Source organism: Nymphalis io, chromosome 4 (assembly GCF_905147045.1).
Source record: "Nymphalis io chromosome 4, ilAglIoxx1.1, whole genome shotgun sequence".
Lineage (NCBI taxonomy): Eukaryota > Metazoa > Arthropoda > Insecta > Lepidoptera > Nymphalidae > Nymphalis > Nymphalis io.
In genome coordinates, this window is record NC_065891.1 from 89,818 (window position 1) to 104,546 (window position 14,729).

At 45.8% G+C, this 14,729-nt stretch overlaps 1 protein-coding gene across 2 annotated transcripts; it reads right to left on the reverse strand.

Moving 5' to 3' along the window:
* Positions 1 to 1,780: 1,780 nt before the first annotated feature.
* LOC126781660 (eukaryotic translation initiation factor 4 gamma 2) lies at positions 1,781 to 14,356 on the reverse strand. Of its 2 annotated transcripts, none has more exons than XM_050506617.1 (9): positions 14,244 to 14,356; positions 6,050 to 6,283; positions 5,686 to 5,961; positions 4,712 to 5,588; positions 4,524 to 4,627; positions 4,041 to 4,436; positions 3,127 to 3,691; positions 2,690 to 2,811; positions 1,781 to 2,473 (listed from the first exon to the last, which is right to left on the reverse strand). In XM_050506617.1, the coding sequence occupies exons 3-9, from the start codon at positions 5,809 to 5,811 to the stop codon at positions 2,411 to 2,413; spliced, it is 2,253 nt and encodes a 750-aa protein (XP_050362574.1). In that variant the 5' UTR covers positions 5,812 to 5,961; positions 6,050 to 6,283; positions 14,244 to 14,356; the 3' UTR covers positions 1,781 to 2,410. The 2 variants fall into 2 exon arrangements, with proteins under 2 accessions (XP_050362574.1, XP_050362573.1); XM_050506616.1 differs by lacking the exon at positions 14,244 to 14,356 and adding an exon at positions 14,092 to 14,213.
* Positions 14,357 to 14,729: the final 373 nt, after the last annotated feature.

Below are 14,729 nucleotides of genomic sequence, written 5' to 3' on the forward strand. Positions count from 1 at the left end.
ACTACAGACCAATCTCCCTCCTGAGTCACGTGTATAAGCTGTTCTCAAGAGTCGTCACGAACCGTCTCGCCAGACGACTTGACGAGTTCCAGCCCCCAGAACAAGCCGGCTTTCGATCAGGCTACAGCACCGTGGACCACATCCATACTGTTCGGCAGATTGTGCAGAAGACCGAAGAGTACAATCAGCCGCTGTGTATGGCATTTGTGGACTACGAGAAAGCCTTCGACTCCATCGAAACCTGGGCAGTGCTCGACTCATTGCAGAGATGTCATATCGATTGGAGATATATCGAGGTACTGAGATGTCTGTACAACGCCGCTACAATGACTGTCCACATCCAGGACTGTAAGACGAAGGCGATCCAACTGCGCAGAGGGGTGAGACGGGGGGATGTAATATCCCCGAAACTGTTCACCAACGCGTTGGAAGACGTTTTCAAAACGCTGGATTGGACTAGGTATGGAGTCAATGTAAACGGCGAGTACATCTCACACCTTCGATTTGCCGACGATATCGTCATCATAGCAGAGTCGCTGGAACAACTCACCGAAATGCTGCGTAGCCTAGGCGAGTCTTCCCGGCGTGTCGGTCTCGGTATGAACTTGGACAAGACCAAGGTCATGTTCAATAGGCATGTCGTGCCGGGACCGATACACGTCGAGGGGAAACCTCTCGAAGTTGTTAGTGAATATACCTACCTAGGACAGATAATACAAGTCGGTAGGAACAACTTCGAGAAGGAAGCCAATCGAAGAATTCGCTTGGGATGGGCAGCATTTGGCAACCTTCGTCAAGTCCTCAAGTCGTCTATACCGCAATGTTTGAAGACGAAAGTCTTCAACCAATGCGTCTTACCTGCCATGACATACGGTGCCGAAACGTGGACACTAACTGCGGGACTAGTCCACAAATTCAAAGTCGCTCAGCGTGCTATGGAGCGAGCTATGCTCGGAGTATCTTTGAAGGATAAGATCAGAAATGAGATTATCCGGAAAAGAACCGGAGTCACCGACATAGCTTGCAAAATTAGCAGGCTGAAGTGGCAGTGGGCTGGTCACGTATGTCGTAGGACCGATGGCCGTTGGAGCAGACGAGTCCTAGAGTGGAGACCGCGAATCGGCAAGCGCAGCGTAGGGCGCCCTCCAGCCAGGTGGACCGACGACCTTAAGAAGGTGGCGGACACCAACTGGATGCGGAAGGCGGAGGACAATGAGCTTTGGCGCACCTTGGGAGAGGCCTATGTTCAGCAGTGGACAACGATTGGCTGTTGATTGATTGATTGATCGAATTGATAAAAATCATTGGATTTAACGGTTCATGACAACTACACGTGATAAGTAACGACATTTAGAATCTGTATTAGGAATATATAATGGAGTGATGAGATTTCTAATGAGAAATCATACGTCACCAGGGCTTTAAATCACCCACCATAAAACTTTTTAAAAGTTGCATAAAAATAGATATAGTAATGTTATCACTTACTAACTGGTTACAAGAAACGAGACTTGTCTTAATATTTATGGCGGTTGTTCTCCATTTACAATGATAATTAATTAATTCGGTAATTATAGGTTGGATAATTGAAGGCTGAAGGCATCGCTTGAATATTAGGTCAGTTTGACCGCATTTGACGCGACACAAGCCATATATATAGATGCCTGTGGCAAATCCCTCGATGTTCGTGAGTGTCGTGAGAGGGTTGTCTATATGTATGCGTATGTACCTCTCGATAGCGGGAGGACTACTGCGAGGAGGCCGTAAATAAAAAGCAACCTTTGTAATAAATTACACTGAAGTTTATTTTTCATCTTGAATACATATTGACCAATGTTACTTATGTTTATCTCTGCATCACTTCACAACTTTTTATTACAAATCACTCAATCAACATACATTTCTTATGTCTGAGGAAACATTTTTTTTACTTTTCTATATATTTCGTTACAAAATTCTAAAATCTGATAATACAATGAAATTTAAGCATTCTTACAGTTTATCCACTACATTCATTTAGTATTGAAAATAAATGATCATGATAATAATAATAAAAATTGATTTAACTTCTCGATAGATATATTTTACAATTTCAACTAAAATACGCTCATTGTCAAGAGAGGGCAGGTCGAAGTGCAATCATACGTTCAAACGAACACTATACATTGTATACATTTGTAAAAGTATCAAAATCGAGTAAAAGACTACAAAAAATTATCTCGAGACACTAACATTCGTTTACGTAGTATAACCTAAACATTGACCTAATAACACTGGAGTCGTCGGCGCGGCGAGTCGAGCGCTAGAGGGTGACGAGGGTAGGTATTTAAACTATTTGGCTTAATTATATTTATATGAGATGAGCGCAAATAAAAGCGGTGCAGTGTTGGTTGTCGCTGGCAGCTGTCGTCTAGTCCTCCGCCTCCTCGTCCTCGGACTCCTGCTGCTGCAGCCACGTCAGCCAAGTGTTCACCTGTGCGGTCAATTGTTATGTATTCCCTACCCATCCCACCAAATCACTGACAGATACAATGTATCGCCCTCGTTTATTAAAATTACTCTGAATACTTCTAAAAGAAGTATAAAGCGAGGATCGATTTTGTGTCAAATGCATCGGAACTCAAGTTATATAATACTCGTTATATATTTAAACAAAACAATCGCAGTGATCATTGACAAGCCGCCTCACCTGGAAGAGCGCCTCCCCCTTCCCCGGGTAGGCGTCCGTCACGTCCTCGCGCCAGCGTAGGAACGCGTCCTCCTCGCACACCTCCAGGTTGTACAGATACATGAACCAGCGCAGCAGCATACCTGCAAGGATAGCGAGACTCGGTCAGTTACGTGTCCACTGTCGTGGCGCGCACGGTCGCGGTTCATGTTCCAAGCTAAGCTCTCTCGCCGTCTATAGCGAATTCATTCAATACGTGTAGCGTCTTTAAAATCGGTATGGCGACGGCGATGTGATCGTCCCTCACTTCATAACTGGCAATCCTATACGATTACCCGAATAGAGTGCAGCCGGAGAAACAACGGCTTTACATATTTAAAATGCTAAACACCACACTGCGCCGAAACCAAATGGGACCCCGAAATGGTATCTAGGACTCGTATGCGAATTAAGGTCACCTTTCGGGTAGCGATGCTGGTGCGCGTGCAGCTGCACGGCGTAGACGGCGGCCAGCTGCAGGTCGGGGCGGCCCTCCAGCAGCGCCGTGAGCAGCGGCGCGTAGGCCTCCGCCAACGTCTTCTCGCGCTCCAGCGCCGCCTTGTCGGGCGGAGCCTGCCCCGCCGCGCCCGCCGCCGCCGTCACGTGCTCGGCCACGAGCGCCACGAGCGCAGACACGAAGGCGCCGTTGTGGCGCACGGCGGGCTCCACGTTGGCCTTGATCCAGCGGTACAGCGCCGTGGGCGCCGGCTCGGCCGCCAGCTGGCGCGCCAGCGCGGCCTGCACGCGCAGCTGCGGCACGAGCGCGCCCAGCCCGCGCGCCTCCAGCGCGTCCAGAGCGCGCGCCGCGCTGCCGCCCTCGCGCTCCGACACGTAGGCGCACAGGTTGACCTTGCTCTCGCCGTACAGCGCCTGCAGCCGCTCCGCGCCCACCGCCTCGCCCAGCTCCTGCAGCACCTCCAGCAGCAGCGGGTGGTGCTGGCCGCCCTCGCACCAGGCGCCCACCTCCGACAGCGTCACTAGTTTCTGTCGATGTTTCGAATTTATGATGGAGTGATGTAGACGTCCGACCGGAAATTGCGGATTCGGCAGGCGGACCGGATGAGCCCGCGTCCGGTTCACGGTTTATTATGCTAAATGAGCATGATGATGAATATGAATATTTTTTTACCGCGGAGTGCCCACCTTTTATAGGAGCAGCGTATTTTAAGACATTCATGTGAGAAATCACCAAAAAAAAGACTACGTGACGATTAATCCGTTCCGTTAATTTATCAACGTAACGTGCAAGCCCGTCCACTTCGCAGAGTACGCGGTTAGCCTAAATGTCTTATATGTCATACGAGCGTCGCAGTCGGGCACTCGTGGCGCTCACCTGGCGGACGGCGTGCGCCAGCAGCGCGGGCAGGCGGCGGTGCGGGTGGTGCGCCAGCAGCAGCGCGCGCAGCGTCTCGCCCTGCGGCGCGCGCTTGACGGCGCGCACCACGCCGCACGCCGCGCCCGCCAGCGCGCGCTCGGCCGGCGCCGGCGCCGCGCCCGGCTCGCCCGGCTCGCCCGGTCCGGCCGGCCCGGCCGACAGCGCGTGCTCCAGCACGCCGGCGATGACGCGCCGCAGCACCTTGTCGGGCAGCTGCAGCTCGCGCAGGCGGCGCAGCGCGGCCGAGTCGCGCTCGGGCTCGCCGTCGGGCTCGTCCGCCGGCTCGGGCTCGCCCTCCGCCAGCGCCGTCACCGCCTCTATGGCCAGCCGACAGGCCTCCTCCTTGTTCAGCGCCTGCGGGTCGGACCGAGCGAGACAGTCATTCCCCCCTTCGCGGCGGGTGCGGTCGTCTCGTGTACGACCGTGTATGATTTATCTCACCTTGTCCTTCTTCGGTTTATCCTTTTTGTCGGGAGCCGATTTGATAGCGATGGCGGGCTCCTTCATCAGCGGCGGCGCGCTGGCGAACGCGGGGGTGAGGACGTCTGCAAAGCGATTACAGTATTATTCAGCGGTCGACGAGACTCGGAGTCGGGGCGGGTCAGTTCCGACGGGCGACGGCGACTCACTCTGCGGCGCGAGCGGCAGCGGCGCGGGCTGCGGGCGCGACAGGCGGTTGGCGGTGAACATCAGCGAGTTGGCCGCCGGGCGCATCTGCACGTCCTGCAGCCCGCCCGACGACATGGTGACGCGCGACTTGCTCACGCGCGTGGACTCCTTGGAGCCGTTGCCCTGCGCCGCGTGCGCCGAGTGCGGCGAGTGCTGCTGGTGCTGCTTGTAGTGCGAGCGCGGGTAGTAGCCGGGCGCCGAGCGCTGGCGGAAGGCGTCGCGCGGCGCGAAGCCGTTGCCGAACAGCTTGTCGGGCGGCGGCACGAGCGCGGTGGCGGGCTGCAGGCTGAGGCCGGCCAGCACGTCGTCCAGCGGCCGCGCGCGCAGGCCGCCGCGGAACAGCGAGTCGCGGTCGCGTTCGCGGTCACGCTCGCGCTCGCGGTCGCGCCGCGACGGCGGCTCGTCGTCGGCGCGCAGCTGGTGGATGGGCACGGGCCCCTCGGCCGACACGGCGGTGCGCGGCACCCAGCCGCTGCGCCGCAGCTCCACCACGTCGCGCAGCATGAAGCGGATGCGCGGCGCCAGCTCGCGCGAGGCGGACAGCGTCTCGATGCGCGCGAAGTACTGGTCCATGAGGCCGCGGCCGCGCTCCGAGTCCAGCACCCGTCCGCAGGTGCGCACGAGCTGCGCGAGGCACTCCAGGTCCTCGTGGTGCTCGGCGGCCGCGCGCCGGGCGAGCAGGTTCTGGATGCAGCGATGCAGGATCGACTCGGCCAGGATCTCGAGCTTGCCGAGCTCGCCGATGAATTTGATGTTGCCGAGCATTTTGCATTTGGCTAGATGTCGTTTTTCTTCTTCTTCTGGTGTGAGCGCCTTGTCGTCGAAGGCCGCGAACGCCTTTGGAATGAACGATTTTAAATGCGGTTATTAAACCGTTAACGTGAATTAAATTAACTTAACAAATTGTATGAATGATAGGAAGAGAGTGCTATACCTGAGCGCGGTTCTCGAACTCTGTTCGACATTTATTAAGCAGGAGTAACTTGAAGGTGCAAGGTTGTCCGTGCGGCTCAAAATTTGGTGCTTCTTCGCTGAGCCGCTTGCAGAGCTGCGCGTACATAGACGAGTACTTGGGCTCATCCAGCGCCTTCTCGAAGATGAGAAGTATCACTCCCTTCAGCACCTTATCCGAATTCAATTCCAGTCCGAGTAGATCATCACTCAGTTTTTGGAATTTCTCCGGGGTAAGTTTGTTCAGTATGCCGCGCACCTGTAACAGCAATCGGACACCGTCAGCGGGCGGTCGTCGTGCGGCACGCTCGGTGCGGTGGGACTGCGAGGAGACGCGCGCTCGTCACCTTTCTGTGGATGATGTCGTGTTTGGCGTCGCCGTCGGGCACATCGTGGTGCCGCAGCGAGGAGGGCGGGACCCAGCGCCGCCTCGGGGGGACCGGCGTCCGCCCCGCGGCGCGCAGCACGGGCCCCGACTGCCGCGCGCTCTCCGTCTTGCGGCCGGTGTCGCCGCCTTACGCACACTCGCCTCGCCTCCGCCTCTCTTCGCGACGCGCACACCGGTCGCCCCCGTTTGAACTCTGTCGACGTGAACGCTCGTTGTAACTGTGCTCGTGTGTTGCCGTTAACACATCTTAATTATTATAATTAAATAAATAATAAAAAAATAAAAAGTTAATTTATTGGAATTACTCAGAAAATAATCAATAAACTTTCTTTTTTTTTTATACATTAACAAACTAATTCCATCTCGCTAACATCGTCAGTGATGGGAGCCCTAAATAAAAAATGTTCCAAGTGTAAACTGAGACGGGTTGAGATGCGGTAGTTGATGGTTCCGCCCGACTCAAATGTTGCTGATTGTTTGACGCAACTGCATTTATCGCGAAATGAAAATTTAAAATTCGATCTCTCGTCGCGTTAGAACAAATGAAAAACATAGAACTCAGTAATTTTTGTACACTTGACCTATTAGGCAATTCTAAACCGAAATGTTCTTTTTGTGGGAGGACATTTTAGTCGGCAGCGGCCGGAGAGTTTCTTCTTGATGGTATTTTATGCCGATTAAGTGTTATTGTACTTTGATTATATTATTTAAATATGATGAGCAAATAAGCGTAACAGGCGTAGACCTCGTGGTCGTGGATCGTTTAAAATCCAACCCTCGTCCTACAAGAAACACCTCATGCTTAAAAGGACTAGCGGCGAAACTCAACGGGATTTTAACATTAGCCATGGACGAATGAACAAGAATCAATAGCAGCGCTAAAAGTGGACTAAATAAGAACTAATAATAAAAGAGATCTTTTTTTATGTTTACAATCAGTTACAAAATAAAATCTTCATTTTACTCAAAAGCTCATTACCCACAATGTGTAAATCACTTGTGGTAGGGCTTTGTGCAAGTGAGGGGACTTATGTTATTGAAACGAGTGTATTTGGTAGAAGATGATTTATTAATGACTAATCAGTGCAACGATCTTAATATTTATACGCCATCTGACTTGCATACTACTTATTACACTACACAAGTCTTCGGGGTCGGTACCGCCGGTACCGCCCACACATGAGATACTCAAATAATAACAAAAAATAAGCTCTAAACAAATGTCACAGTTAATGTATCGAATAACACAAAATAAGATGTTTATGTGATAAGCATTTTATGCACAATATAAATTATTGGCACAGGCGATGATCGTCGGGAGTTTGCCTCAGTACTTATTGAACGATGTTTGTGAATATCTCAATAGTAGGCGATTCCCTAAATTGACGTAAGCAGTATCAGGACAGCAGGTATTCAGAAAAGCCGTAAATATGAATTATATACACTTTACCATATTAGCTTGTGGCTACTGCATCGCTCCTCAGCATCGTAGCGTCGAGTCCTATTCGTATTTCGTATATCGAATCCGCTTATTATGTGTAGCCCTATAACTACACATACATACAAGCTCTCCACTTTTATAACATTATTACAAAATAACCATGACATTTTAGTCATTTTTCTTTTACATTTTATGCTTTCGACTAATCGAAGCGTCTTCAGATGAACGTTAAATAGTCAGTATAGTGTTGTGAATGTCGAAGGTTCGATCCCCTTGGATTATCGTTGTCCCCACTCTGAAGTCCTAACAACTTATTTTTTATTAATAAAAAAAAGTAAACAATCAAACTCTTTAGCTGACCTAAACCTTAACGTCGCTAGTATAGGTAGTCTTTGTTCTATCATATCTAATATAAGTTACAGGAGGTTTTTGCATTGAACATGAGTGTATGTGAAGCCGAGATGGCCTAGTGGTAAGAACGCGTGAATCTTAACCGGTGATCGTGGGTTCAAACCCGGGCAAGCACCACTGAATTTTCATGTGCTTAATTTGTGTTTATAATTCATCTCGTGCTTAACGGTGAAGGAAAACATCGTGAGGAAACCTGCATGTGTCTAATTTCATTGAAATTCTGCCACATGTGTATTCTACCAACCCGCATTGGAGCAGCGTGGTGGAATAAGCTCCAAACCTTCTCCTCAAAAAGGAGATGAGGCCTTAGCCCAGCAGTGGGACGTTAACAGGCTGTTACTATGAGTGTATGCAAACAATGCACGTATGACGTACGATCTACTAATGTTAAGACAGTCGACTTTGGTTATTAGCCTTCGGTTACGTTATTTATAAACTTGATTCGAAGTAAAGTACTTGTTTAGAATTTTCTAATAAATTTAATAACATTTAAAAGAGAATGCAAAAAAATATTTAAAATTTGTGATAATAATGCTTGATGTCGTCACGCGCTTGCCGTGTCCGCCGGTCTAGTCGTTTCGTCTGTCATTAAATCTATTGACTATACTAGCGCTATAACTTTCCGGAGACTTGTATGAGAATACATTTAAAAAAGCATTAAAATTGCATTAAAATATTGAAAACTGACTAAAAATTCAGCTATCTACTATAGGCCGTACTGTTGCCTGACAGACTCCTAAATTCACTGATTAAGTATTGTAAATATTAAAATTTGATATCAAAATAAATTTTGCGCCAGTTGTGTTCTGCAATTATTACATTCTCAAAGGTGTATCTTGTAGTCACATTAAAATGAGAATGCCTTCGAGGTAATCCTTTCATTTCGAATTTAAGGACTCATTTTAGTCGAAGTCAGCTGGAAACTTGAAACGTGGTGTTAATATTATATATACATTTGTTTAACTACTAAACGTGTTATTATTAGTATTAGTTCTCGTTCTCTGAACTCTCGAACCAATGTAGTGCATGCCACCCATGTAATGGTTCGCCCCAGATGAGCTTGCGGCAGGTGCGAGGCGCGTTACTACATTGTAGGTCGACGGTCGCTCGCAGCAGCCGCTAGCCGGCGCGACAGCCTCGATACAAAATGTGTTCGAACTCTACGGATAAAACGTCGTCTAGCTAATGCGATAAGTCGAGGGGGTAGAGTAGGGCCGAGCGGCGAGTTCGACATGGCTCGTCACTCGCTCGACGCTCGATAGCGCGGGGTCGCCGCACTCGCCGCTCGCCCTCTACTCGGGGCCTTGGGCTGCCGCGGCAAGGTCGCCGTGACGTACGTTTCACTTCGAGATCCAGAGTTCGCCATTTGCTACATCGTTCGCTACCGAATGATCCCGATCGCGAGAGTTTTAAGTTAGAGCGAAGGTAAACCGAACGTAACCAGACAATCAACAGCACGTTCATCGACTTAAAAAATAAAATAAACTTCTAACGCGCACATTAGGCATGAAGGATATAAGAATCGACTTTCCGGCGAGCGTTTAGAGGAGAGAGGGCAAACGACACCGGTGCACTGTGCGGAGGGTCGTTGCGCGGCGCGGTGTCAGTGACCCGAGCGCGCTGCATCCCCCAGGTGCGGAGCTCGGGCGCGCGGGCGGCGAGCTGGGCGCGCGGCGCACTCCACGCGCGCCTCCCGCGCGGTCGACGACCCGCGCCGCGCCGCCCGCTCGCGCACTCCCCTCCCCATCACGCACACCTAAACATTTTGGTGAACCGACACGAGAGCGGACTGATGCAAAATTTACAAAAATAAGCGTCGATACCGTGAACTTCGCATACCTCGATTTTATTGTACGGAACCAAAAGAACTTTTCACGTATACGTATAACGCACACACGGACTAAACTTGATAAATAAAATATATTTTTTAAATAATCTTTGTTAATTTCATTCCTTAATAGAGCGGCAGGTGGTAATCGTTATCATATCGAGGTAACAGCGGTTAGAGTAGGAGCAGAGTTATTATATTATAAATACTATTGAAACTTCGGGTTTAAAGTGTTGCATGAGCTGAAAAATGTTTTCGATCCGGAAAATAATTTCAGTTTTCTTTAAGTGTTTGTACAAACTGATTTCTCTCGATAAAATATTGCGAATAATCAATCCAGAGTTCAGACAATCGGTTAAGCACCGCGCGTGTCATACTGATACTATTACGGGGAAAGTTTTTTAGTGCGGTTACTTTTTGTATTCAAACATTTCAACACCATTGTATTAAAAAAAAAGGTAAAAATTTAAGACAACTAAAAGCTCGACCTTTTTGTCACTTTTTGTATTGAAAATACACAAAACAAATGCAGGTGAGTACTAGGTACATATATGTGTTTCACTAATTGCAAGGATATTTTTTAATATTTGACAGAACGTGCGATGTACAGTACAGTAACAGTAACAGCCTGTAAATGTCCCACTGCTGGGCTAAGGCCTCCTCTCCCTTTTCTTTTTTTTTTTTTTTGAGGAGAAGGTTTGGAGCTTATTCCACCACGCTGCTCCAGTGCGGGTTGGTGGAATACACATGTGGCAGAATTTCAATGAAATTAGGCACATGCAGGTTTCCTCACGATGTTTTCCTTCACCGTAAAGCACGAGATGAATTATAATTACAATTATAATTACAATTACAATTACGTGCGATGTGATATCGACATAATGTGTGAGCACTGTGTGGGAAATATAGGCAGAGATTAAGCTAAATATATTTATTCAATATGAACGCTTGTAAGTCACGCACTTAGTTAAAAAGTATAGTCAGTTCGAAAACAAAACTAGATATGAGAAGAAGCGGCAAAAAACAGCGTTATTTTTAAAAAAATAAATAAATAACATAACATTAGATAACATAGCCTATAGGCGATCGTTTAATTTCCGACAAAGGCTCGCATCTATAAAATCACTAATCGTAACCGCTAAACATAACTTTAGGACAAACGAGTTAAAAGGATTTTTGGATTTGTGTTATGAAACCGTATACATTACACATTGCCCCACGAGAATTACTGACCCTATTGAGTGGAAGTAAGGTTTCTCAAGCACGCACGGATTTGTTGTCAGTTTTGGCTAAGACCGATGGATAACCTACCTATACGTTATACTAATATAACGACAGATGTTTGAGTGACTATACTTCATCATATATGTATGGATAATTTCATTTTTTCGTCGTGTGACCACTAGAAATATACATTATACGGTTACAGTAGTACTAAGTATTACAATATAATACGTCGATGTTATCTTTTAACGTCGATTTAACCAGTGCTAAGACTGGAGGGCCGACCGGCTTTATAAATATAAGCTTTAAGTTGTCTGCACGTTTGCTCACGAGGGGTGCTCAACATTACAAATCAATAAAACATCGACAATAGTAAATGCCTATACGCAGAATACGTATATATTCAATTTGTGTAAATAAATCGGTTCCCTACGCTAAGATCGTTGTACAGCAGGCAATCAGTTGGATAACTATAGTTTGTTTTTAAAGAGTGTGAGCTTTCCGACTTTTAAGACAGATACTAGACTAATGCTGCTGCTACTACTACTACTACTACTACTCTCTACTCTACATATTTATATCAGCGAGCCATTGTGATATCGGTAAAATACAGCCATGAGACGAGGATGGACTTAACGAATGCGAATTGTTGGCACAATTTTTTAGATGCGTAAATTATAAGTTTTGTAGAGCACATTGAAGTGTAGAACCCTTGTGCCGCTGGCCCCACTCTCCGGGTTGTGCGTGTAATATCCGAAAGACAACGAGTACGAGAGAGGCACGAGGAGGAGGAGGAGGTAGATCATGAGTGGTCGGGGGAAGGGTCGGTTTAGATATTTTCCCGAATTTAATTTACGATGTAGGTGTATGGATATTAGCGCAAGGCGGTAACGGCAGAAGGTTTCGAACAACCATCACAGCTAGATTAACTTGATATTGTTGGATCATCAGTTTGTATTGCACCGTACTAGACGGGCCGGAATCAACTGTTTAATGGAAGCGTACTCGGCAAAATGTTATTCGGCGTCGTTGCCGAAGTTTAATAAGTGAACATAAAACGAATACTCTGACCCCCAGTAAATATATTACATTACTTGTTCAAATATATTACTTTTACGGGTAATTGTGAATGTCTCTCCGAAGGGTCGGTATATAGAAGATTTAATAACAATAAAATATAGATCCGAATTCGCTCTGGCCGCCAACGCAACGCAAAGCTAAGTGTTGCGTGATCACGAAAACACAGGGACGGCTCATTTAATGTATTTTTAAATTTGATCTCATTTTCCTTTAAAATAAAAAATTATATATATCATATTGTTTATAGTATTTGACAATGTTAACGCCGTACAATTCGATTTTTCTCAGTTTATCTCGAATTCAATTCAATTTGTCATTGTGGGCGAGGTCGTTAACCGCACGTACCTAACCTAGCCAAGGTCAAGATCTACGTAGCCCGGTCGAACGTCTCGTCGGCGCTTCGATCCGCACGTCGACCCGCTATGTGATCGCATTCATGCTGTATCTGATTCTCATATTCTATGAGATGGATAAGTAGCTTTAGATGCAAGCATCGATTATATTGAATTAACTATTACATAATACCTATTCGGTTTTTTGGACAAATCATTCGACGGAGGTAGGCGCTAGAGGCGCGGGCCGGAGGTAACAGGTAGAACGGATCCATAATAATCGCAAAGCAATAAAAGCGCAATAGAGAAGGGTCGCAGGGGAATGGCGCGGAGCGGGGCGGGCAGGCGACCCACTTGCAGCGGCCGTGGCGTGCTGTGCCGCGGCCCGCTCCGCTACCATTGACCCAGATCCGAGCGTCAGCGTCCGCGTCCGCTCCCGCTGCCGCTGCGTCTCCCTCGTTTCCTATGCACAGTACGAGCCGCGCGAAGGCCTTGCCGCGACCTGCCATATCGCCAGCCTGACCTACTAACCAGACCTGCCTAACTCAATATGTATGATATAGCCATTTACCACTTTTTTAACTACAAATGTTGCTCTAGAAACCTACTTTTATATAAACATTTCTTGGTTTGATACTCTATAAGTAAACATAAATGCTTAAAATGTTGTATACTTAAATTACAATTTCACATTAAATCAATTATTGTTGAGTAGAATGTATGAAAGTAAATGATTATGATAGCACAGAGTGAAGGTAACACTTGATCATGTTTCATTCTTCAACTTAATAAATAAACATCTAATTATTGACAATTAATTGAAACAAATTGAAAAAGAAAGGTAAATAATGCACTTCTAATTCTATGAATAATTCATGTAATTTATTGATATTGTGTAGAAGTAATAATGACATTGAAATATTATTTTCAAACGGCACTTGAAATGTTGCAATTGAAGTGTTACGAAGAAAAAGTTAAATGTGTACAGTGAGCACCAACAACAATGCTAGTATCCTATCTGCACATCTATCTTTAAGGACTTGATCCTAGACTCCAGTCTGTTAGTCACATTATCTATTTAAAAACATTATGAAATGTAAGTTCATAAATGCAAAACACATACAGACTTATGGACTTAGTACATTATTATAAAAAAACTTAATTCTGTGTGATTTTTTTAAATATATAATTTAATAATGTTTTAAATCATTTGTACAGTACTAAATATTGCTGAAAAATTAATTTAACAGGCCGATTTAAATATATATATATCTTTGTCATTTCTCTAAAAGTGGATTGAAATGAAATAAATGGTCATTATAAAAGAGGATTAATAAAAGTTAACCTATTAGTAACAATTATTGTGATGAACCCATTTCGCGTACAAAAATTACCCTGATGTTATTCACTTGTTATATATGTAAAGGTTAGACTCGCGATTCAGGACAATAAAGAAACAAAATGTAGCAAAAACATACACAGAGGAACAAGCGGCCAGCTAGCGCCACTCGCAAAATAAGACTTCCTTGTCCGTACTCTGATAGGTTAGAATGCACTTTACCCTTGTTAAGTTATCGAATCTCCCTTGTTTTAGTCAAGTTATGAGTTCAATTCGACGTTAATAACAAACAATGCACGAGATTCATACAGATTCTAAAATAACAGGAACTTGTAAAATGGCTCACAAAGGTGACGCATCGACACGAACCGATCGAATATTCTTGGCGGATCCTGAGCATCCCTCGCATAATATGCTCTTCTTTCATTAAATTTAAGGTCATAGAAAACGTTCGGAAGCCACTAAATACACTATAATATATAAAAATCACAAACTTACGAGGCGATGAAAGTCAATTGTGGAAAGCACACGCACCGCAACGCGACAAGCGAGTTCTTTTGAACGCACACAACTGCCAAAATTTGTGACAGTACGGTTAAATGTTTCACACAATCGAATATTTTACTCACACTAACATCATGACAGTGAAAGTTTTACCATAGATAAAATTATATTTTATCCTACGCAGTGGACAGAATATACAATAGTCAATACAGATAACATTTACTTACATTAACATTCTTTGAAAAATAATTATTGACGTTACTCAACATGAAAAATCGTCACTTAAATTTTTAATGATTATTTTTACAAATTACTTTAAGTAGCATTTACAAGGGTTATAGTCGGTTTTAAAACATAATTCTTGTAATACCACATCCATTTTTTTTGCTTTCGATGATTTTTTTTTTAATTTATTACTATAAATATGTTTAAATATAAGTAAAGGATAAATGATTGTTTGGAAGTCTGTGATTTGGAAGC

What these genes read in the sequence shown, in the direction of transcription:
- LOC126781660 (XM_050506617.1), bottom strand. Translation starts at nt 5,811, where the DNA reads ATGTACGCGCAGCTCTGCAAGCGGCTCAGCGAAGAAGCACCAAATTTT. An exon ending in AGTTCGAGAACCGCGCTCAG is followed by an intron (nt 5,589 to 5,685) that starts GTATAGCACTCT and finishes TTCATTCCAAAG; the next exon opens with GCGTTCGCGGCCTTCGACGA. An exon ending in CCAGCATCGCTACCCGAAAG is followed by an intron (nt 2,812 to 3,126) that starts GTGACCTTAATT and finishes CTATCCTTGCAG; the next exon opens with GTATGCTGCTGCGCTGGTTC.